We start from the raw sequence: 26,924 nt of genomic DNA on the forward strand, positions 1-26,924 counted from the left end.
TGCCTGTGTGCTAACAGTAGTTAGAATGCTCCCGCTGACTGTAGTTAGAAAGCTCCCATAAAAGTGGAGCTGGTGGAACACCAGCAAGTGAGGGTAAGAGATGAAGAAGTAGGACATTAAGGCTTGTTGTTTAAGGGCCTCTAAAAGGCATCTATACAAGGGGAGGTGGACATGGATGACTTGCTACTCACAGCTGAAACCATGAAAACCCACAAAACAGCAACACCACAAGACCTATAATGGGACATCTCCCCCTATATGTGGGGAGTAAATCAGCGCAAACACTGCAGGAACCATGGGAGGGCATCCCCTGACCCTGGAGTGGGGTACAATTGCCTAACTGGATCCGGTCAGGGTGACTCAGAAGCCAGGGAAGCCAGAGGCCACTCTGAGCAGCCTTTTATGGTGAGGGAAAAAAAGGAAAAAAAGAAAAAGGAAAAATATTAAAAAACTAAGGGACCCTGGACCTTGAGTTGAATGCACCACACAGAGTGTGCAGTGCTAGCATGGGAGGACTGACCCCGGGTCAGTGCAGTCAGGATTTTAGCTGAGGAAAGCTCCAGAGATGCATATAAGTGAAGGGCACAATCACAGCCTTGAAGATCATGGTATAAGGCAGTCCCCATTTCTAGGAACACGAGAGGATTGGAGGAGCTCAATGGTCAATTCCTTGGGTTCAGAGAAATAGTTAAGCTGACCACAATGGGGGAAAATCACCAATTAAAGCTGGCTGTGTGAGTAGAAGTCACACTGTAGAAATCACGCTCAGGCATATGGAACACGTGGTTCTTGTGGAAAAAAAATATCTGGTTCAGGACCCTGACCCGAGGAGAGGAACTTATGGTGGGAGAGCCTGAGTCATGGCACCAACTGTAATAGAAAAAATTAAAAATGCTGCAGATCCCCAAGCAGTTGCAGCGGGTCATGTGGCGGCAGGCAATGGGCCCTGAGAGCAGCCAGTCCCAGGCAGGGATGGCTGCAGGTCCCCAAGTGGTGGCTAGTCCACAGCAGGGAGACACCATGCAGTGGTGGGCAAGAGAAAGAGACATGGATAGGCACACCATGCAGAGTGAAGTTGTATATTTACTAAGTGGGTGGTGGAAAGGAAGGGGGAGAAGGAGAAGAGCAGAGAGAGAAGGAGAGAGGGAGAAATGGGAAAGAAGAAGGAGACAGAAGTGGGGAGGGAAGAAGTGGGTAGAAGCAGAAACTGCCTCTTTGAGAGGGAGATAGAAAAGAGAGAGAGTCAGGCTGTGGGATGAAGATCTCAGAAGACAGAGGAGGGAGTGGGTGTGGCTTGTTTCTAAAAAAAAAAACAGAACAGATTATTACACTAGAAATGGCCTAGGTTACCATTTAAATTGTGGCAGTTCAGGCACACACATTATAGCCAGCTAAGACTGACCCTCCCTCTGCAATGGAGCCACAAAGGGCAGGAGACAAATAAGTTAAAGGGCTATACCTCCCAAGCCAGCACCCAGAGCCATTCAATAGAAATGCCTGAAGTTATTTGGCCTATGAGTCAAGGAACTTATAATGGAGAAATTTCTGCCTTTCAACAGAGGATAATGAAGCCTATGCTCAAGAACAACTTTTCGCTCCTACACTAAGGCTAATGACCCAGAGCGGTGAGTGCCTGCCTACCTGGCAGGCCTCAAGATCCCCACCCCAACAAGGGAGCCTAGGCACCTTCAGCCTGTGCTGCAGGGTCTCCAGTGCTCTACTGGACCCCGCCCTGCCCGCCACGTTCTCCCTTTTGTCCCTGGCTCATTGGGCTACTAGCTGTGCCTGTTTAGGTGCTGAGGAGTTCCATCTGGATGGGAACAGTTTCTGCTTCTACACTGAGGAGATACACCGAGAGAGTCAGTCACAGCAAAGTCTGGACCAAGACACCAGGCCTCTCCTGGCTCCATTTGAGGGAAAAGATGGGAAGGTGCCAATGCAAGAATTCCTCCAACAACCTGAAAGGCAACATGACATCACCAGAATCCAGGGATCCCGAACTAAGAAGAATTGTACACCCTACTCCAGAAGAATTAGAAGAAATCGATTCAAACGTGAATTATATGAAAATAATAGAGGACCTTAAACAGGAGGTGAAAAACTGTCATAAACAATTAGAGATTACAAACAAAAAGGTAGAGGAAATGAATAAATTGCTCAAAGATACCCAAGAAAACCAAGAGAAACAAGAAAAAGCAATCAAACAGGTTAGGGAAGCTGTTCAAGACTTGAAGAATGAAATGGAAGTAATGAAGAAAACACAAACCGAAGGAAGGATGGAGATGGAAAATCTGGGTAAACGAACAGGAACTGCAGGACAAGTACTACCAATAGATTACAAGAGATAGAAGAAAAAATGTCAGACACTGAAGATACCATAGAGAAAATAAACACACTGATAAAAAAAACAGCAAAACCAATAAACTCTGATCACAAAATGATGGAGGAAGGTCATTGGCTAATAAAAAAACTGCCTTAGCCCATCTGATAGGGCAGAATTTAGATAGGTGGAGTAAACAGAACAGAATGCTGGGAGGAAGAGGAAGTGAGCTCAGAAATCATGCAGCTCCTATCAGAGCCAGACGCAATGAAGCAAGCCTCCAGGTCAGACATACTGAATCTTTCTCGGTAAGCGCAACTAGTGGTGCTACACAGATTATTAGAAATCGGCTAGTCCAGGTGCGAGAGTTAGCTGAGAAGAGGCTAGATATAATGGGCCAAACAGTGTTGAATACAGTTTGTGTGTTGTTATTTCGGGTAAAGATAGCCAGTGGTGGGAGCTGGGTGGTGGAATGCAACCCACAGCTCCTACTACAACAAAACATTCAGGAAATCTGAAACACAATAAAAGACCAAACCTAAAAATTATAGGGGTAGAAGAAGGAGAAGTACAGCTCAACGGTCCAGAAAATATATTTAATAAAATTATAGAAGAAAACTTTCCCAACCTAAAGAAAGATATTCCTTTGAAGGTTCAAGAAGCATACAGAACACCGAATAGACTGGACCAAAAAAACCATCTCATCGACATATAATAATCAAAACACAAAACATACAGAATAAAGAAAGAATATTAAGAGCTGCAAAGGAAAAGGGCCAAGTTACTTATAAAGGTAAACCTATCAGACTTACACCTGACTTCTCTATGGAAACCATGAAAGCCAGAAAGTCCTGGGTAGATGTACTGCAGAAACTAAGAGACCGTGGATGCAAGCCCAGAATACTATACCCAGCCAAGCTTTCGTTCACTATAAATGGAGAAAACAAAATTTTCCAGGATAAAAAAAAATTTAAACAATACGTAGCCACAAATCCAGCCTTACAGAAAGTAATAAAAAGAAATCACAACCCAAGGAGTCCAACAGTGCCCACAATAACTCAGACATCTAATGACCCTTCACCAGCACAACTCAAAGAAGGGAAACACACAAACACTACTACCAAAAAAGAAAAAGAAAAATGACCAGAGTGAACAACCACTGGTCATTAATATCACTTAATAGCAATGGACTCAACTCACCTATAAAGAGGCACAGGCTAAGAGATTGGATACAAAAACAGGATCCAACATTCTGCTCTTTACAAGAAACACACCTCAACCAAAAACACAGACATGAACCCAGAGTAAAGGGCTGGGAAAAGGTTGATGAAGCAAATGGACCTAAGAAACAAGCAGGTGTGGCCATACTAATTTCTAACAAACTTGACTTGAAACTAAACTCAATCAGAAGAGATGGAGAGGAACATTTTTAACTCATAACAGGAACAATTTATCAGGAAGAAGTCTCAATCCTGAATAACTATGGCCCTAATATAAAAGCACCCACGTACGTAAAAGAAACATTACTAAAACTCAAGGCAATCATCAAACCGCACACACTAATAGTAGGAGACTTCAACACTCCTCTCTCACCAAAGGACAGGTCAATCAACAGAAACCTAACAGAGATATAAGAGGATAAGGAGAAGTAATGAATTAAATGGACTTAACAGATACCTGTAGATCATTCCACCCAAATAGGAAAGAATATACCTTCTTCTCTGCAGCTCATGGAACCTTCTCGAAAATTGACCACATACTCAGTAACAAAGCAAACTTACCCAGTTACAAAAAAAAAATATTAGTAACCACCTGTGTCTTATCAGATCACCATGGATTAAAGTTAGAATTCAACAACAATGCTACCCCTAGAAACCTTACGAAATCATGGAAACTGGACAGTCAACTACTGAACCACACCTGGATCAAGGAAGAAATAAAGAAAAAAATTAAAGTCTTCCTCAAATTCAATGAAAATAAAGAAACAACCTACTCAAACCTACGGGACACCATGAAAGCAGTGCGAAGAGGAAAGTTCATAGCACTAAGTGCCCACTTAAAGAAAACAGAGAAAGCACACATTGGAGACTTAACAGCCCACCTGAAAGCTCTAGAAAAAAAAACAGACTCACCCAGGAGGAGTAGAAGACTGGAAATTATCAAACTGAGGGCTGAAATCAACAAATTGGAAACACAGAAAATAATCCAAAGAATCAATGAAACAAAAAGCTGGTTCTTGGAGTAAATCAACAAGATTGATAAAACCCGATCCAAACTAATCAAATGGCAGAGAGAGAATACACAAATTAACAAGATCAGAAATGAAAAGGGAGACATAACCACAGACACAGAGGAAATTCAGAGAATCATTGGATCTTACTACAAAACCCTATATCCCACACAATTGGAAAATGTTAAAGGAATGGACACTTTTTTAGATAAATACAATATACCAAAGTTAGACCAGGACCAGTTGAACAATATAAATAGACCTGTTAGTCGCGAAGAATTAGAAGCTGTTATAAAAAACCTTCCTACCAAAAATAGCCCAGGTCCAGATGGTTTCAATGCAGAATTCTACCAGAACTTCCAAGAAGAGCTAAAACCTATACTCCTTAACGTATTTCACAACATAGAAACAGAAAAGTCATTGCCAAATTCCTTTTATGAAGCTACAGTTACTCTGATACCAAAACCACACAAAGACTCAACCAAGAAAGAGAATTACTGGCCAATCTCACTCATGAACATCTAAGTGAAAATCCTCAATAAAATACTGGCCAACTAAATCCAAGAACACATTAGAAAAATTATCCATTATGATCAAGTAGGCTTCATCCCAGAGATGCAGGGCTAGTTCAACATATAAAAATACATCAATGTAATCCATCATATAAATAAACTGAAAGAAAAAAAACACATGATCATTTCATTAGATGCTGAAAAAGGACTCGACAAAATACAACATCCCTTTATGATAAAGGTCTTGGAGAGATTAGGGATACAAGATTCATACGTAAAAATAATAAAAGCTATTTACAGCAAGCCAACAGCTAACATCAAATTAAACAGAGAGAAACTCAAAGCCATCCCACTAAAATCAGGAACACTACAAGGCTGTCCACTCTCACCATACCTCTTCAATATAGTGCTTGAAGTTCTAGCAATAACAATAAGATAACATAAGGGGATGAAGGGGATTCGAATTGGAAAGGAAGAAGTTAAACTTTTGTTATTTGCAGATGATATGATAGTGTACATGAGCGACCCCTAAAACACTACCAAAGAACTCCTACAGGTGATAAACACCTTTAGTAGCATGGCAGGATACAAGAACAATTCCAAAAAATCAGTTGCCCTTTTATACACAAAGGATAAGGAAGCAGAGAGGGAAATCAGAGAAGCATCACCTTTCACGATAGCCACAAATAGCATAAAATATCTTGGAGTTACTCTAACCAAGGATGTGAGGGATCTATTTGACAAGAACTTTAAGTCCTTGAAGAAAGAAATTGAGGAGGATACCAGAAAATGGAAGGCTCTCCCTTGCTCTTGGATTGGGAGGATCAACATAGTAAAAATGGCAATTCTACCAAGGGCAATTTATAGATTCAATGCAATCCACATTAAAATCCCATCGAAATTCTTCACAGATCTTGAGAGGACAATAATCAACTTTATATGGAAAAACAAAAAACCCAGGATAGCCAAAACAATCTTATACAATAAAGGAACTTCTGGAGGCATTACCATCCCTGACTTCAAACTCTATTACAGAGCTTCAGTATTAAAAACAGCTTGGTATTGACATAAAAATAGAGACGTCGATCAATGGAATAGAGTAGAAGACCCAGATTTTAACCCACAATATATGACTACCTGATATTTGATAAAGGAGCTAAAAGTATACAATGGAAGAAAGAAAGCATCTTCAACAAATGGTGCTGGCACAACTGGTTGTCAACCTGTAGAAGAATGAAAATAGATCCATATCTATCGCCATGCACAAAACTCAAGTCCAAACGGATTAAAGACCTCAATATCAGTCTGAACACACTGAACCTGATAGAAGAGAAGTGGGAAGTACTCTACAACATATGGGCACAGGAGATCACTTCCTACGTATATCCCCAGCAGCATAGACATTAAGGACAACATTGAATAAATGGGACCTCCTGAAACTGAGAAGCTTCTGTAAAGCAAAGGACACTGTCACTAAGACAAAACGGCAACCCACTGACTTGGAGAAGATCTTCACCAACCCTGCGACAGACAAATGTCTGAACTCCAAAATATATAAAGAACTCAGGAAACTAGACTTTAAAATGCTAATTTGTAGTAATTAGGGCAGCGGGGCTGCATCCCCAGCACCCCAGCCTCCTGCACGGCTAGCTTATGCCCGAAATAACAACACACAAACTGTATTCATTTAAACACTGCTTGGCCCATTCTCTTCTAGGCTAATTCTCACATGTTAATTGAGCCCATTTCTAATCATCTGTGTGTAGCACCCCAAGGTGCGCTTACCGGGAAGATTCTAGCCTATGTCCATCCTGGGTCAGAGCTTCATCCCGGGAGCAGGGCATGGCATCTCTCTCAGGCGTCTGCTCCCGAGTGGAGAGCTGTCGAGACTGAGCTCACTTCCTCTTCCTCCCAGCGTTCTGTTCTGTTTACTCCACCTACCTATGTCCTAACCAATAAAATGGGCCAAGGCAGTTCCTTTATTAGCCAATGACCTTCCTCCATCACTAACTAACCCAATTAAAAAATGGGGCACTGAACTGAACAGAGAATTCTCAACAGAAGAAATTCAAATGGCCAAAAGACACTTAAGGTCATGCTCATCCTCCTTGGTGATCAGGGAAATGCAAATTAAAACAACAATGCGATACCATCTTTTGGCCTAAATCAAAAACACTAATGATAGCCTTTGCTGGAGAGGTTGTGGAGTAAGGGGCACACTCATCCATTGCTGGTGGGAATGCAAACTTGTGCAACCACTTTGCAAATCAGTGTGGCGATTTCTCAGGAAATTCGAGATCAACCTACCCCAAGATCCAGTAATACCACTCTTGGGAATATACCCAAGAGATGCCCTATCATATGACAAAAGCATTTGTTCAACTATGTTCATAGCAGCATTATTTGTAATAACCAGAACCTGGAAACAACCTAGATGCCCTTCAATGGAAGAATGGATGAAGAAAGTGTGGAATATATACATATTAGAGTACTACTCAGCGGTAAAAACAATGACTTCGTGAATTTTGCATGCAAATGGATGGAAATAGAAAACACTATCCTGAGTGAGGTATCCCAGACCCAAAAAAGATGAACTTGGGATGTACTCACTCATAATTGGTTTCTAGCCATAAATAAAGGACATTGAGCATATAATTTGTGATCCTAGAGAACCTAAATAAGAAGTGAACACAAAGAAAAACATATTGTCATCCGCCTGGATATGGGAAGTAGACAAGATTGCTCTGCCAAAACTGGGAACTTGGGGGTGAGGTGGCATGGGGCTAAAAGGAAATGGGGTAAGAAACGTGAGAAGGGGAGAATGGGGGGAGTTTGGGAGAATGGGATGGTTGGGATAAAGGAAGGGTGGACTCGTGAGCAGAGAAATATATATCCTAATTAAGGGAGCCATCTTAGGGTTGGCAAGAGACTTGACCCTAGAGGGGTTCGCAGGTGTCCAGGGAGATGTCCCCAGCTAGTACCTTGAGGAACTGAGGAGAGGGAACCTGAAATGACCCTATCCTATAGCCATACTGATGAATATCTTGCATATCACCATAGAACCTTCATCTGGCGATGGATCGAGATAGAGACAGAGACCCAAATTGGAGCATCGGACTGAGCTCTTAAGATCCAAATGAGGAGAAGAAGGAGGGAGAACATGAGCAAGGAAGTCAAGACCACGAGGGGTGCACCCACCCACTGTGACAGTGGAACTGATCTATTGGGAGCTCACCAAGGTCAGCTGGACTGGGACTGAATAAGCATGGGATGAAACCGGACTTTCTGAACGTGGCAGACAATGAAGGCTGATGAGAAGCCAAGGACAATGGCACTAGGTTTCGATCCTAATACATGAACTGGCTTTGTGGGAGCCTACCCTGTTTGGATGCTCACCTTCCTGGTCCTGGATAGAAGTAGGAGGACATTGGACTTCCTGCAGGGCAGGGAATCTGGACTGCTCTTCATTCCCGAGAGGGAGGGGGAATGGAGTGGAATGGAGGGGGAGAGGGGTAGGGAAGTGGAGGGGGCTTTGTGTGCTAGGAGGGGGAGGGAAATGGGAAATGGGGAGGAGGCGGTAATTTTTTTTTCAACAACTAAAAAAATAAACAAAAAAAGAAAAAATCTTATTATAACAGGATTAACATTGAAGTATAGAAATATAAAATTGGGGTCTGAAGAGGTTGCTTAGTGGTGAAGACCGTACATTGCTCTTCCAGAGGACCTATGGTCGATCCCCAGCAGCCTCATCAGGTGGCTCCCAGCCACCTTTAACTGACAGTCCATGGCTTCTGTAGACAAAATGTCCCCAGTGTGCATACTTGTTCCCACACTGCCTACATATACATTACTAAAAATAATAGGATATCTAAAACAAAATAGTGATAAAATAGCCTTGTAAAATTTTGCAAGTCTCCTTCAAGTCTGTATTTAGAGTATAGCTTCATCTCCATATCTCCTTATGTGTCCAGTCTGTTTCTAGGTTATATACCACATGTTCCTGAATGTTCCATAATTCTCAAGAAAATAAGAAGAAAGATGCAGTTGGCATCTTACTATTATTATCAAAGTAGTTTTGTCTCGCAGACATCACAGATGGAATTCAGGGACTTAATGACTATTGAAGAGCCATAACTCTACAGAATACATCTATCTTCTACTGATTTGGAGTGGATATAATTGCTTGGGCATTTGTGGCTGGACTGGAACCATTGTTCTAATGTATTTCCATATATAATATTGATTAATTCTGTTCTTAACTCTATTAACTCATTTTTATTTATGAAAATAAAATCTATCTATCTGTAAACAAAAGAGGATAATGAAAAGTTTCTGCACCCCAATAAACTTCTCGGCTAATGCAATGATCCAAATAAGACAAATCAATGATTTGCATGTGTTTACGTTGCTCCTCACTTAAAATTAGCCTCAGTCTTTCAGGAACTGTGTCAAAGGCTCAACAGCAAAGAGGAAAAACACTGTGCAGTTAACAGAAAAGCACCAAGAGAATATGGCTCACTTTACTGGAAGTAATATGGAACTTGGAAAGTTTTTTTTATATTAAAAATCAGCAATCTGTCCTTGAATGATAAAAATTTGCTGTATGCTTATCTGAAACCCTCAAAAGCTGATAAAATGTCATATCAATAAATGAAAATAGAAACAAAGTAGGAAGCTAGAAAATTGTTTCTAATTTTACAATCTGTGCACTAGGTTACAAGGCAGCACAAAAGGACCCCCTTGACTATGTTACTGCTGTGCAATGGAAATGAGCACAGTTAAGTCAGACCCACCTGTCTACTTCCTGTTGCATGCTCTATCATGTCTTCATATAAATGCAGCTGTTGACCTTGTGGAAAATGTGGGCTAAACTCTCCTATCTTCACCTTAAGTCCGAGACCATAAGGGAAATTCCAAATCTGGAAAATGTCATACTCTTCCTGCAGATTTTCTTTCTGATTCATATTCACTCTGTCACCAACAGGATTAGTGAACTGAGTCTTCCTCAGAAAGGAGTGCAGCTGAAAGAGACACACCATTATATCATGTCTGTGCCCTTTCGTGAAGACAGAAAATGTATTCTGATTTCATCTCAAAGGCAATATTATTAAAGGTGTCCGGGGAAGAAATAGCAATAAATCTAGTAGGTTAATAAAATGATCATAATGTTACTAGAATTTAAGATCTTTAGGAGGAAACTACCAAACAGAAACACAGACATATATACAGACATAGAGAGTGAGATAGACACAGAGAGATAGAGAGACTCACATCCATATAAACATACATTATACAGTTATATATATTTTATACAGACATACACATGCATACCAAGACATACACATAAAAATAAAGTCACACATAGACAGACCTATGCACCCAAATAGACACACAGAAACAGAATTCTGCAAAACACATATACAGTCCCCCACACACATGCACACATTCATGGACAAACACACACAGGGAGACATGAACAGATAGAAACAACCACACTGGGAGACATTGACATAGACAGATTTATGCTCACATCCAAAGACAGATTGACAGAGAGACAGACAAACATAAACAGACACAGAAACAAAGATATATGTGTGTGCAAGCAATATACAACAACACACAGACAGACACAGGAAAACACATGCACAGAAAAACATACACAGGAAGATATTCACAGAAAAAGCACCTGTACAGAAAGACATTGGCACAAGACAAATGTATCCTCAGTTTTATAGACAGATATGTAGATAGACAGGAACACATATATAAAGAGCATCACAGACATACACAGAGACACATAGAAATACAGTCACACACCCATACACAGTAATGACTATCTATTCACAGACATGGATACACTTGTATGTCCTTAACTGAAGAATAATACTGTTTAGTGTGTAATTACTCTATGTATGTGAAATGAGGTCCCCAGAGCATACAGAGTGAGCAGAATAAGTTGTAAAAATCGTTTCATACACAGATTATCACATATTTGACAATAAATGATCAAGGATTCATCTTCTCATCATGGAGAGGATTAATGAAGAAGGACTGTTATGTTTACAGTATTAGAATATGTGTGGTAATATTCAGGTGCTCTGTAACAAAATCAGTGATAATCTTGATAAAATATGTCTTCAACTTTAATTCTTTTGCATTAAGACTTATTCCAACTTCTATATTTACATTCTTACCAGGAAAAATTTCCAGATCCCTCTATTTTATTAAATATTTCTTAATCCAGTACATTGGGGCACTTCAAAGACTATGACATTGATGACAGCAAACATCATCAAAAAGAAGAAACACTACCTTTAAGCACTGAGGATAGTCTCCTTTCCCATTATCCACTGGTTGATTATAGACTCCTTGAAGAATCATCTCATGGAGGGCATGAGCCATAGCATACACAGCATTATATATGTCATAACTGTCATCACTAAAGGCCATGTCAAAAGTCTGTAACTCTAACCATTGCAATGAGGCATTGGATATGCAATTCTTCAGGGTCTTACACTTAGAATCTGAGAGTTCGCAGTTCAAGTTCATCCATTCCAGTTTTGCCAGGTATTCATCTGAGTAATTGAGAGGGTTCAATGTCTGGACAAATGTTTTAAAACTAGAAATCTCAGTGTGGTGGTGTGCAAAAGCTAGTGTCCCATGGAATGACTTAAGTGTGAAGTCGCTCTTCCATGTAATGACATCCCACTGTGAGGTGGTGACCCATATTCTCTGTATACCTCGAGAATCCCACATTCTAAATGCCATAGCTAGAGTACTGTCTGTGTCACCATAAATGACAACTACTTTTGTGGATGATGTCATGATTTGGTTATAATACACTTCAGCCCTTGACAAGTATGAAGGCATCATGACTGGGATAATATTCACAAAAGCAAAGCAGACTGTGTTTTTTTCCATCTCTCTTCTCAAATATGAGAGAAATCGAATACCCTGATCATTGTCTGAGATGGCCAGTCCAATCCAGTTCCAGCTGAAGTGAAGCATCAAAGAGACCATGGCCAGGGCTAGATATATGTCCTGGGCAGCCATCTGATAAAGAGAAGGAAACTGTTCACGATCACTCAGGATGGGATTGAAAGGTCCATAGGTAAGCTGAAAAACCTAGGACACAAGGAACAGCATTAGGTAGACTTCAATCATAAAAACTTGTAAACACACTTTCAGCAAAGAGTTCCTTAAAACTCCTTTCCTGTTGCTTCTTCCCTCATCTCAATTTCAAACAAGAAAATTACTCCACATTAACTCTCTTAATAGTAACTTTCAATCACAATTCCTAGCATCAAGGAATTGTAAAAACTGAGTAACAACTTCTTGCAAAACAAAACACAAAAAATCTCACCGTCTGAAACATGAAGAGGTTTAGGAATGTCCCAACCATCTCAGATATCGCCCAGTTTGGTCCTGAAAGTATCAATACACACTCACTCTCTTTTCCACAGTTATAATTGGGAAGAGCATCATGGTTCTCTTTAGAAAAATGCAACAAGCTGTATAATTTTGGCACAGTCTTACAACCACCTTCTGGGAAATGAAATTCTAATGATAAATTTGGTAAAAGATCAGGGTTCCTGTTGACTTCATCCATGGAAAAAGCTAAGGCCAAAGAAAACTGGTTGCGTTCAGTTGGTGTTCTGTAAAAGGATATGGTGGTTAGTGTGGACCGAGATCTACAGATTATCCTGTGTAGTCAATAGATGGACTATTCTGAGCCGGACAGTACTCCCAACCAATACTCATACAAATGGCCTATGCTGTGAGATTGGCATGACATAAGCTGGAAGCTTGCAAAAGCTTTAAAAGTTCATCAGAGTGCATCTCCCATGAATAAGACGAGCCTTGAGCATCTTCCAAAGAGTGTGTCATCAATTTTTGGTTTTTGAGTGCTTACTCTAAAGATAAAGACAGCAGCAGGGGCTTTAACTAAACAGTAAATATATTCATGTATTCCTTTTGAAGTCATTAAGCAATGTGAAAAGTTCGTGTGACATATGAGCCAGTGAGTTTATGGTATTTTCTTATGAAGTTAACTGAGTTGGCTAAGGCAGTGAAATAATACCTGATGCGTGCACAATGGTCTGGGCAACGATTGGCTCTTATGCTTTCAATTATTTATAATCAGCGAGCACTACAGTTAACATATACCATCATATCGGTCTTTGTGTTGCTCCTTTTTTCCTTCTGGTTTATCCAGGAGTAAAACCTGCTTTTAAATGTTTATTTTTAATTGAATTCAAATGAAAGAGATGTATTTTGTAAAACTGTATGTGTTCACCATGTGTATAAACAGTATTAATGTTTATGTGGGCCATAAAAAGAAAATGGATTCCAAGGTTTTGACTTTTGTTTTGTTTTTGGTTTTTGAGACAGGGTTTCTCTGTAGCCTTTGGAGCCTGTCCTGGAACTTGCTTTTGTAGAGCATGTTGGCCTTGAACTCACAGAGATCTGCCTACCTCTGCCTCCCAAGTCCTAGGATTAAAGGCATGTGCCACCAACCCCCGGCTGATTCCAAGGTTTTGAACAATACTTTGCTATAGACTAGACTGTTCTCAAATATACAGTGAAAGTCCAGCTCCAGGTCCTTAGTACAGAGATTAAGACCATGTACTACCCCCTAAGTACCATTCACCTAATTCACAGACTGCCACATATTCACACTGGGTATATCTCACCAACACAATTTTTACTCTAGAAAACAGCTTTGGACTACCTTTCCAGTTATAGCAGCACAACAATAGCATTCTACAAAAATTTGTATATGCCAGTCTAACATCTTTGTAAAATAAAATACTATAAAATATAAAATGTAAGGAAAATGTTTATTAGGGTATTTTTGTAATAAAAATGGATAACAACTCATTGGGAGTGAATAATACCAATTTTTATGTTTTCGGGAAGAACAATAACTTCTGTCTCTTCCTAGTCAATTCATATCATCTGACAAATAAACATCAAACATACCTCCTCATTCTGATTGATTCACTCAGAGTAAAATTCAATCTGTTGCACCACTGTGATCTCTTTATATATTTACCTACACATTTTTAAAATAAAATTAATTTTAGAATAATTTTATTACCACACAGAAAAAATATCATTGAAAATTTTAGTAACACATAGTAGGAATTTGAGACTAGATCTTGTGATGTTCAAACACTAATTTCTTCCCCCACAAACATTAAGAAATATGAATCCCTTAAGCTGGTAGATTAGTCCCACGAACTAAATTGCTGTGTTTGATAACAGATATAAACAACTCATAAAATCAAAATTTGTATAATGCAAATATTGGCAAAATATACAGTTATTATTAGCAAAATTACTGAAAGTAAATATAAGAGGTAAATGGGACATAAGTGTTGGATAATAAACAATTTAGATACAAAGAAAGAAGACACATGTTTTTTTAAATAATGGTGAAGATGAGCTAACACGTAACTCCTCTATTCCTGTTCGCATGTGTTGCTAATATTGCATACCAAGGCTGTCTGTCACTCAGGTAAGTGACAAGGGAAATGACAGTTTCACTTTTGAAAGAAAGTTTTTTTCTTTCTTTCATTTTTTCATTGGATTATTTGTTCTTTGATGACCCATTTCTTGAGTTCTTTGTATATTTTGGAAATCAAACCTCTCTCCAATGTGGGGTTGGTGGTGAACTTTTTTCATTTTATAGATAGCTGTTTTGTCTTGCTGACAATGTCATTTGCTTTACAGAAGCTTCTCAGTTTTAAAAGGTCCCATTTATTAATTGCTTCTCTCAGTGTCTGTGCTACTGGGGTGTTGAAGGAGTGGCGGGCCTGCTTTTTGTCCCGCCCAGCCCCTGCTTGGTTAGCTTTACACCCGAAATAACAACACACAAATTGTATTCATTTAAACACTGCCTGGCCCATTAGTTTCAGCCTCTTCTTGGCTAACTCTCACATCTTGTCTAATCCATTTTTAATAACCTGTGTAGCACCACGAAGTGGTGGCTTACCAGAAAGGATTCTAGTGTACAACCATCTTGGGCTAGAGCTTCATCGCGTCTGACCAGAGAGGAGAGGCATGGTGTCTGCCTCACTTCCCTTCTTCCCAGCATTCTGTTCTGTCTACTCCACCCACCTAAGGGCTGGCCTATCAAATGGGCCAAGGCAGTTCCTTTATTAACCAATGAAAGTAACTCCTCCATCACTGGGGTTATATTTAAGAAGTAGTCTCCTATGCCAAGGTGTTCAAGTGTACTTCCCACTTGCTCTTCTATGAGATGCAGTGTGATTGGTTTTATGTTGAGGTCTTTGAAACATTTGGACTTGAGTTTTGTACATGGTGATGGATATGAATCTATTTCATTCTTCTACATCCAGCTATGCCAGCACCATTTGTTGAATATGCTTTCTTATTTCCATTTGATAATTTTTATTATTTGTCAAAAATCAGGTGTTTGTAGTTGTATGGATTGATATCTGGGTCTTGGATTTGGTTCCATTGGTCTTACTGACTGTTTTTATGCTAGTACCAGGCTGTTTTCAGTAGAGTTTGATTTCAGGGATTGTGATGCCTTCAGAAGTTCTTTTATTGTACACAACTGTTTTGGCTATCCTGGTTTTTGTCTTTCCATATGAAGTTGAATACTGTTCTTTTGAGGTCTGTGAAGAATTTTTCTGGGATTTTGATGGGCATTAGGTTGAATCTGTAGATTGCTTTGGGTATGATTGCCATTTTTACTATGCTAATTCTGCCTACCCAAAAATATGGGAGATCTTTCAATTTTCTGGTATCTTCTTCAACTTCTTTCTTCAAAGATTTAAAGTTTTGTCAATCAGGTCTTCCACTTGTTTGGGTAGAGTTACTCTGAAATATGTTATTCTATTAGTGGCTATTGTGAGGGGTAATGTTTTTCTACCTCAGGTCTGCTCCAGCAGAAGTCACTGGCTCAGGCCTGTTCCTGTAGATGTCCCTGGCTTGGGCCTGATACCATGGAAGTTTCTTGGTTGACTCAGTCCCACAGAGGTCTCTGACTTGGGCCTGTCCCTTTAAGATCCCTGACTCATACCCAGTCTCACTGAGGTCTCTGGTTAAAGCCTGTTCCACCAGGAGTCACTTCCTTATCAGAAGTGACATTCTTATACCATTTTTCGAGTCTTGGATTTAGTTTGCTCCCTAGACCCTGCACTGCCAGTGCACTAGTGTTCTTATGAGTGTGGGTTAATGAACTTCTTTTAGTGGATATGAACTGTGGAGAATATAGGAAATTATGAGGCAAGTCTTTGCTGTGGGTACTGACATGCCTTATTTAGTAATTGTGATCAGGGAAACAGAGCCAATGCTCTCCAGAGATCTTATTTGTATATTTAAAAATAAACATGGTGCCAGCAGGAAAGTTTCCTGCAGGTAGTCTTCCCTAATACCCCGCCCCAATCCTCCAGAAGACATAAGCTTCTAGCCCCATCCTGCCCCCAAACTTGCCTATCACCCTGCACCTTCAGTGGAATTCTGAAACACAGTTTGATACAATACTGAAGGGACCAAGAGGTGAGTGACCAGACACATAGCAGGACACCCCACTCTCTAGGACCTCCAAAATAGGGCAAAGCCCCGGGCTCCTCCCCCACCTGCCTCAGCTTATCTAACCAGCCAGCAGAATTTCCTGCTGAAAAGACCAAAAGAGGAACTGTAAAGCACAAGCTGTGACTGCACAGAGTGAACCAAGAGAGAGAACCAGGAGACAAGATCAAGAGAGCAGGTTAAGAGAGACCTCAGTGGCTCCCTGAGACACAGACATTGACAGTACAGAACAGACCAAGAACAATACCCAAAGAATCAGACGGCCACTGCAATGATTGGACTAAGATGAAAAGACACTGCCGGCATCAACTGAAGGAAGAAATGGGTATGCACCAATGCAAGAATTCACCCAACTACCTAAATAGCTGCATGGTAATACAAGAACCCAGTGGTCACACAACAGGAAGACGTGATCATACTAACCCAGGAAAAGCAGAAGAAAACTATTTTTAAATGGAACATTCTGAAAATCATGGAGAACCTTAAAGAGGAAATGAAAAACTCTCTTAAAGAAATGAAGGAAAAGAGAAACAAAAGTTGGAAGAAATTAGTAAATCTGTCAAAGAAACCCAAGAAAACTGAGAAAAAGCAATCACACAGAGGACACAAACAGTTCAAGATTGGCCCTTTTGTCGGCGAGGGCCCTGGCCAGCAAATGATCATGATCCTGTACCAGAAGATCCATCAGAGAGGTGAATGTGTTCCTGACCAGCAGGAAGACACCACCGGGAAGGGAGCACAGACACCCTTCAACCCTCTAAACTTTCTGGTCATCCTTCAGGGACTTTTCTCCCTGGCTACTACCTCTCTCTTCCTATCCCATCCCAGTTTGCTCCCAGGCACCCCTTCCCTTCTGTGGGGTCATAAGATCCCCCAACTCAGCCTGTTTTAGGGCTGAGGCTCTGTGAACAAAGTAGTGTGTGAAACCCGGCAGGAGTTCTTTTGTCTCACTGAGCCTGTAAACAGCAAGCTTGCCCTTTAGTTCGCAACGGCCCTGGCCAGCAAGTGGTCCCAATCCTGTACCAGAAGATCCATTGGAGAGCCTGCACACAGCAAGCTAGTTCTTTTGTCTGAGAGGTCCCTCACCAGCAAGTGGCCCTGATCCTGTACCAGAAGATCCATCAGAGAGCATTTGAAGGAAGAGGCAAGCAGGTGCCAATGCAAGAATTCCTCCAACAATCTGAAAAACAACATGATTAACACCAGAACCCAGCGAACATACAACATGAAGACTTGAATACCACAATCCAAAAGAAGTAGAAAAAAATAGACATTATGAAAGTGATAGAGTCCCTTAAAGAGGATGTGAAAAACTCCCTTAAAGTTTGAAGAAGTGAATAAATCCCTAAAAGATACCCTAGGAAACCAAGAAAAAACAAGCAAACAGATAATGGAAACAGTTCAAGACTTGAAAACTGAAATGGAGGTAATGAAGAAAACACAAACTGAGGGATGATGGCTGGATAGGGAAAATCAAGGCAAATGAAGAGGAACTACAAAGACAAGCATAACCAACAGAATACAAGAGATAGAAGAAAGAATCTCACATGCTGAAGACACTCTAGAGAAAATAAACACACTGATCAAAGAAAACAGCAAATCCAACAAATTCTCATCACAAAACTTCCAGAAAATCTGGGACACCATAAAAAGATCAAACCTAACAATAATAGGGGTAGAAGAACTCTTTTTCAAAAGCCCAGAAAATATATTCAACAAATTATAGAAAAAAACTTTCCCAACCTAAAGAAAGATATTCTTATGAGAGTACAAGAAGCATATAGAATACTGAATAGACTGGATCAAAAAAAAAATCCCCTCACCGTATAATAATCAAAACACAAAACATACAGAATAAAGAAAGAGATGCAAAGGGAAAAGGTCAAGTAAACTTATCAGACTTACACCTGACTTCTCTATGGAAACCATGAAAGCCAGAAGGTCCTGGATAGATGTACTCCAAAAACTAAGAGACCATGGATGCAAGCCCAGACTACTATACCCAGCCAAAATTTCATTCACCATCAATGGAGCAAACAAAATATCCCAAAATAAAAACAATACGTACCCACACAGAAAGTAATAGAAGGCATATCACTACACGAGGAATCCAACAATGCCCACAATAACTCAGACATCTAACAACCCTTCACCAGCACAACTCAAAGAAGGGAAACACACAAATTCTACCACCAAAAATAAATAAATAAATAACCAGAGTTAACAACCACTGGTCATTAATATCACTTAACATCAATGGACTCAATTCACCTATAAAAAGGCACAAGCTAAGAGATTGGATATGAAAACAGAATCCAAAATTCTGCTGTTTAGAAGAAACACACCTCAACCACAAAGACAGACATCTACTCAGAGTAAAGGGTTGGGAAAAGGTTTTTCGATCAAACGGTTCTAAGAAACAAGAGGGTGTGGCTATACTAATATCTAACAAAATTGACTTCAAACTAAAATCAATCAGAAGAGATAGAGATAGAAACTTTAGACTCATAACAGGAACAATTCATTAGGATAAAGTCTCAGTTGTGAATATCTCTGACCCTAATATGAAAGCACCAACTTATATAAAAGAAACATTACTAGTACTCAAAGCAGACATCAAACCCCACACACAAAGATTAGGAGACTTCAACACTCCTCTCTCAGCAATGGACAGATCAATCAGACAGAAACCTAACAGAGAAATAAGAGAATTAATGGAGGTAATGAACCAAATGGGCTTAACAGACATCTATAGAACATTCGCACCAAATAGGAAAGAATATACCTTCTTCTCAGCATCTCATGGGACCTTCTTGAAAATTGACCACATACTCGGTAAAAAAGCAAACTTCCACAGATACAAAAAATATTAGTAACCACCTGTGTCTTATCGGATCACCATGGAATAAAGTTAGAATTTAACAATAATTCTACCCCCAGAGAGCCTACAAACTCATGAAAGCTGAAGAGTCAACTACCGAACCACCCTTGGGTCAGGGAAGAAATAAAGAAAGAAATTAAAGTCTTCCTTGAATTCAATGAAAATAAAGACACAACATACCCAAACCTATGGAACACTATGAAAGCAGTGCTAAGAGGAAAGTTCAGAGCTCTAAGTGCCCAAATTAAAAAACGGAGAAAGTTCACATTAGAGACTTAATAGCACAGCTGAAAGCTCTAGAAAAAAAAAGAAGCAGACTCATCCAGGAGGAGTAGAAGACTGAAAATAATCAAAGAGAAAGACAGAAAACAATCCAAAGAAACAATGAAACAAAGAGCTGGTTCTTTGAGAAAGACAGCAAAATTGACAAACCTTTATCCAAACTAATCAAAAGGCAGAGAGAGAAGTAGCAAATTAACAAGATCAGAAATGAAAAGGGGAACATAACAACAGACACTGAGGAAATTCAGAGAATCTTTAGGTCTTACTATAAAAGGTTGTATTCCACAAAGTTGGAAAATGTAAGAGAAATGGAGTTGTTTTTAGATAAGTACCATTTACCAAAATTAAATTGACCAGGTGAACCACTGAAATAGACCTATAGGTCGTAAGGAAATAGAAGCTGTCATAAAAAACCTCGCTACCAAAAAGGCCCAGAAGTAGATGGTTATGATGCAGAATTTTATAAGAACTTCCAAGAAGAGCTGATACCTATACTCTTTAATGTGTTTTGCATAATAGAAACAGAAGGATCTTTGCCAAACACTTCTTATAAAGCTACAGTCACCTTGATTCCCAACACCACACAAAGACCCCACCAAGAGAGAGAATTACAGACCAATCTCACTCATGGACATCGATGCAAAAATTCTCAATAAAATTCTGGCAAGCAGAATCCAAGAACACATCAAAAAAATTATCCATTATGATCAAGTAGGCTTCATCCCAGAGATGCAGGGCTAGTTCAACATATGCAAATCTATCAATGAAATCCATCATATAAATAAACTGAAAGAAAAAAACCATATGATCATTTCATTAGATGCTGAAAAAACATTTGACAAAATTTAACACCCCTTTATGATAAATGTTTTGGAGAGATTAGGGATACAAGAATCATACCTAAATATAATAAAAGGAACATATAGCAAGCCGACAGCTAATATCAAAATAAGTGGAGAGAAACTCAAAAACATTTCCACTAAAATCAGGAACAAGACAAGGCTGTCCACTATCATCATATCTCTTCAACATAGTGCTTGAACTTCTAGCATTAGCAATAAGACAACATAAGGAGATCAAGGGAATTCAAACTGGAAAGGAAGAAGTCAAACTTTCGTTATTTGCAGATGATATGATAGTATACATAAGCAACCCCCAAAATCTCTACCAAAGAACTCCTACAGCTGATAAATACCTTCAGTGATGTGACAGGTTACAAGATCAACTCAACAAAATCAGTAGCCCTCCTATACAGAAAGGATAGCGAAGCAGAGTGGAAAACCAGAGAAACTTCACCTTCTACGATAGTCACAAATAGCATAAAGTACCTTGGGGTAACTCTAACCAAGGAAGTGAAAGATCTATTTGACAAGAACTTTAAGGCATTGAAGAAAGAAACTGAGGAGTATACCAGAAAATGGAAGGATATCCCATGCTCTTGGATGGGTAGGATCAACATAGTAAAAATGGCAATTCTCCCAAAGGCAATCTATAAATTCAACACAATCCCCATCAAAATCCCAACAAAATTCTTCACAGATCTTGAGAGAACAATAATCAACTTTATACGGAAAAACAAAAACCCAGGATAGCCAAAACAATCCTATACAATAAAGGAACTTCTAGGGACATTACGATCCCTGACTTCAAACCCTATTACAGAGCTACAGTAATGAAAACAGCATGGCTGGCATAAAAACAGAGAAATCGACCAGTAGAATCAAATAGAAGACCTGGATATTAACCCACAAACATATGAACACCTGATTTTCAACAAAGGAGCTAAAAGTATACAATGGAAGAAAGAAAGCATCTTCAACAAATGGTGCTGGCATAACTGGATGTCAACCTGTAGAAGAATAAAAATAGATCCATGCACAAAACTCAAGTCCAAATGGATTAAAGACCTCAATATAAATCTGACCACACTAAACCTGATAGAAGAGAAAGTGGGAAGTACTCTACAACACATGAGCACAGGCGATCGCTTCCTATGTATAACCCCAGCAGCACAGACATTAAGGAAAACATTGAATAAATGGGACCTCCTAAAACTGAGAAGCTTCTGTAAAGCAAAGGATACTGTCATTAAGACAAAAAGGCATCCTACTGAATGTGAGATCTTCACCAACCCTGAATCATACAAAGGTCTGATCTCCAAAATATATAAAGAACTCAAGAAACTAGACTTTAAAATGTTAATTAACCCAATTAAAAAATGGGGCACTGAACTGAACAGAGAATTCTCAACAGAAGAAATTTAAATGGCCAAAAGACACTTAAGGTCATGCTCAACCTCCTTGGCCATCAGGGAAATGCAAACCTTACTAGACCTGGATGGAGGTAGGTGGTCCTTGGACTTCCCACAGGTCAGGGAACCCTGATTGCTCTTCGGGCTGATGAGGGAGGGGGACTTGATCGGGGGAGGGGGAGGGAAATGGCAGGCGGTGGGGGGAGGAAGCAGAAATATTTAATAAATGAATAAATAAATAAATAAATAAATAAATAAATAAATAAAAGAAAACACAAACTTAAGGAAGTATGGATATGAAAAATCTGGGTAAATGAACAGGAACTACAGAGGCTAGTATAATGAGCAGAATACAATAGATAGCAGAGAGAATCTCAGGTGCTAAAGATACTATAGAGGAAAATGATTCATTGGTCAAAGAAAACATTAAATCCAACAACTTCTTAAAACAAAAATATTCAGGAAATCTCGGACACAATTAAAAGACCAAACCTAAGAATAGTAGGAGTAGAAGAATGAGAAGAGTAATTGTGGCTTCATAAAAGGAATTTGGTAATGACCCTTCTGTTTCTATATTGTGGAATACATTAAGGAGTATAGGTATTAGGTCTTCTTGGAAGTTCTGGTAGAATTCTGCATTGAAACCATCTGGACCTGGGCTATTTTTGGTAGGAAGGTTTTTTATAACAGCTTCTAATTCTTCGCGACTGACAGGTCTGTTTAGATTGTTCACCTGGTCCTGGTTTAGTTTTGGTAAATGGTATTTATCTAAAAAAGCGTCCATTTCTTTTACATTTTCCAGTTTTGTGGCATACAGGCTTTTGTAGTAAGATCTAATGACTCCGTGCATCCACCCACTGAGACAGTGGAGCTGATCTACGCGGAGCTCACCAAGGCCAGCTGGACTGTGACCGAAAAAGCATGGGATAAAACCGGACTCTCTGAACATGGCGAACAATGAGGGCTGATGAGACACCAAAGACAATGGCACGGGGTTTTGATCCTACTTAATGTGCTGGCTTTGTGGGAGCCTAGCCAGTTTGGATGTTCACCTTCCTAGATATGGACGGAGGGGGGAGGACCTAGGACTTACCACAGTCAGGGAACCCGGACTGCTCTGTGAACTGGAGAGGGAGGGGGAGAGGAGTGGGGGGAGGGGGAGAAGGGTGGGAGGAGGGAGAGAAGGGTGGGAGGAGGGGGAGGGAAATGGGAGGCTGGGAGGAGGTGGAAACTTGTTTTTTTTTGTTTATGTTTTTTTTCTTCTTTTCTCAATAAAAAAAAGCAAAAAAAAAAAAACAAAACAAAAAACAAAACAAAAAAAAAGAATGAGAAGAACTCCAGCTAAAAGGCACGAAAAATAAATTCAACAAAAATCACAAAAGAAAACTTTTCCATCCTAATATATATATATTATATATATGAATATATATGAAAGTACAAGAAGCTTTCAGAATAGCAAATAGACAGGATCAAAAAATAATAATCAAAACGCAACAAAATACAAAATAAACAAAGAATATTTCTGCAAAGATAAAGGTCAAGTGACATATAAATGTAGGCCTATCATAATTACGCCCAATGTCTCAATGGAAACTATGAAAGCTAGAAGATCCTAAGCAGATGTGCTGCAGACATGACAAGACCAGGGATGCAAGCCCAGACTACTATACCACCAAAGCTTTCAATCACCATCAATGGAGGCAGAAAGATATTTCATGACACAACCAAATTTAAAGAATACATATTCACAAACCCAGCCCTATAGAAAGTACTAGAACAAAACCCCAACCAAAGGAAGACGACTGCATCTATGAAACACAGGCAACAGATATCCTCTCACCAGCAAAACCTAAAGAAGGGAAACACACAAACACTACTACCAAAAAAATAACAGGAATTAACAACCACTGGTCATTAATATCTCTTAATATCAATGGACTCAATTCATCTATAAAAAGACACAGGCTAAGAGAATGGATACAAAAACAGGATCCAGCCTTCTGCTGTATACAAGAAACACACCTCAATCTCAAAGACAGACATTACATCAGAGGAAAGGGTTAAGAAAAGGTTTTCTAATCATATGGACCTAAGAAGCAAAAGGGTACAGCTATCCTAATATCTAACAAAAGAGATTTCAAACTAAGCTCAATCAGAAGACATGGAGAAGGACACTTTGTACTCATAAAAGGAACAATCAATCTAGATGAGGTCTCAATCCTGAACATCTATACCCCTAATACAAGAGAAACCACATATGTAAAAGAAATATTGCTAAATCTCATATCAAACCATACAAACTAAGAGTAGGAGACTTCAACACTCCACTCTTTCCAATGGACAGGTCAAAAAATAAAAAGCCTAAGCTGGGCGATTGTGGCGCACGCCTTTAATCCCAGCACTCGGGAGGCAGAGGCAGGTGGATCTCTGTGAGTTCGAGACCAGCCTGGTCTACAGAGTTAGTTCCAGGACAGGCTCCAAAGCCACAGAGAAACCCTGTCTCGAAAAACAAAACAAAAAAAAAGCCTACAAACTCATGGAAATTGAACAATGCTCAATTGAAATACCTCTGAGTCAAGAAAGAAATTAAAGACTTCCTAGAATTCAATGAAAATGAAAGAACAATGTATCCAAACCTATGGGACACAATGAAATCAGTGCTTTTGGGTAAGTTGATAGCACAAACTGCCCACAAAAAGAAAGTGGAGCAAGCTCACACCGGTGACTTAACAACACACTTGAATGCTCTAGAACAAAATGAAGGAGATGCACCCAGGAGGAGTCGAAGACAAGAAATAATCAAATTGAGGGCTGAAATCAAAAAAATAGAAACAAAGAAAACAATACAAAGAATCAATGAGACAAAGAGCTTGTTCTTTTAGAAAATCAACAAGATTGACAAACCCTTATCCAAACTAATCAAAAGTCAGAGAGAGAACATCCAAATTAACAAAATCAGAAATGAAAAGGGGACATAACAACAGACACTGAGACACATTAGAGAATCATTAGGTCATACTACAAAAACCTGTACGCCACAAAATTTGAAAATGTAAAAGAAATGGACAATTTCCTATATAGAATCTATACACCAAAATTAAATCAGGACCAGTTGAACAATTTAATAGACCAATAAACTGCAAGGAAATAGAAGCTGTCATCAAAAACCTCCCAACTAAAAAAAGCCCAGGGCCAGGTGGTTTCGGTGCTGAATTCTATCAGAACTTCCAAGAAGAGCTAATACCTAAACTCCTCAAATTGTTCCAAATAATACAAGCATTAGGAAGCTTACCACACTCTTTTTATGAGGCTGTAGTTACCCTGATACTAAAACCACACAAAGGCTCACCCAAGAAAGAGAATTACAGACCAATCTCACTCATGAACATCGATGTAAAAATACTCAATAAAATACTGGCAAACCAAAGTCAAGAACACATCAAAAACAAATCATCCTTCATAATCAAGTCAGCTTCATACCAGAGATGCAGAATTGGTTCAACATACAAATATCTATCAATATAATCCATCACATAAATAAACTGAAAGATAAAACCATATGACTATCTCATTAGATGCTGAAAAAGCATTAAACAAAACCAACACCCCTTCATGACAAAGGTGTTCCATGTTCTTGGATATGTAGGATCAACATAATAAAAATGCCAATCCTACCAAATGCAATCTATATATTCAGTGCAATCCCCATCAAAATCTCAACACAATTCTTCAAAGATCTTTAAGAATGATAATCAAATTTATATGGAAAAAAACTAGGATTTCTAAAATAATCCTATACAATAAAGGAATTTCCAGAGGCATCACTATCCCTGGCATCAAGCTCTATTACAGAGCTACAGTAATGAAAACAGCTTGGTATTGGCATAAAAACAGAGAGGTTGACAAATGAAATTGAATCAAAGACCCGAATACTAATCTGCACACCTATAAACACCTGATTTTTGACAGAGAATCTAAAAATTTTGCATGGAAATGGATGAAACTAGAGAACACTATCCTGAGTTAGGTAACCCAGACACAAAAAGTAGATACTAGCTGTAAAGCAAAGGATAACAAGCCTATAGTCCGTGATCCTAGAAAAGCTCAGTAACATAGTGAACCCTAAGAAAAACAAACATAAATTCACCTGAAAGGGGAAATAGACAAGATAGCCTAACAAAATTGGAAGCATAGGGTGGGGTGAGAAGGGAAGTTGGAAAGGTGAGGAGGAGTGTCGAAGGAGAGAGGCTATGAGAACTTGAGGGAACGGGTTGGTCGATATGGAGGAACGACAGAGATAGGAGCAAGAAAAGAGATATCTTGATTGGGGATACCATTATGGAATTAGCAAGAAGCATGGCTCTAGAGAAATTCCTAGGAATCCACAAGAATGATCTCAGCTAAGACATTGAACAATAGTGGAGGTGGGACCTGAACTGGTCTTGCCCTGTAGTCAGACTGATAAATATCTTCAATATCACCATAGAATATTCATCTAGCAACTGATGGAAACAGAGGCAGAGACCCATATTGCAGCACAGGACTCCCAATGTCCAGTTGAATAGTAGGAGGAATGAGATTATGAGCAAAGAGGTCAAGACTGTGATGGGTACACCCACTGAAGCAGTCTCTCTGAATTAATAGGAGCTCATCAACACTAGCCAGACTGGAAAGGAACAAGAATAGGACCAAACTAGTCCCTCTGAATGTGGTTGACAGTTGCATGGCTGGGGCAGACTGAGGGGCCACTAGCAGTGGCACCAGGATTTATCCCTACAGCTTACACTGGTTCTTTGGTGTTGTGATCTAGCTGCCCTCACTACTCTCCCCTGACTGACAGCGGAACTTCTTTGTGGTCTGTAATTGACAAGGATGTTTGTGTT

General features: G+C 39.4%; 1 protein-coding gene across 1 annotated transcript in view; it reads right to left on the bottom strand.

The window, feature by feature from the left end:
- Nucleotides 1–26,924, bottom strand: part of LOC121449795 (vomeronasal type-2 receptor 116-like) — a 46,930-nt gene that overhangs the window by 14,303 nt on the left and 5,703 nt on the right. Inside the window, 3 exon segments of the mRNA XM_041654471.1 lie at nt 9,856–10,083; nt 11,375–12,187; nt 12,426–12,717. Of these exon segments, the coding sequence (XP_041510405.1) occupies nt 9,856–10,083; nt 11,375–12,187; nt 12,426–12,717 (1,333 nt within the window).

The sequence above is a fragment of the Microtus oregoni genome, unplaced genomic scaffold (assembly GCF_018167655.1).
Source record: "Microtus oregoni isolate MIOR12 unplaced genomic scaffold, Mior012 000006F_ref0000085, whole genome shotgun sequence".
Lineage (NCBI taxonomy): Eukaryota > Metazoa > Chordata > Mammalia > Rodentia > Cricetidae > Microtus > Microtus oregoni.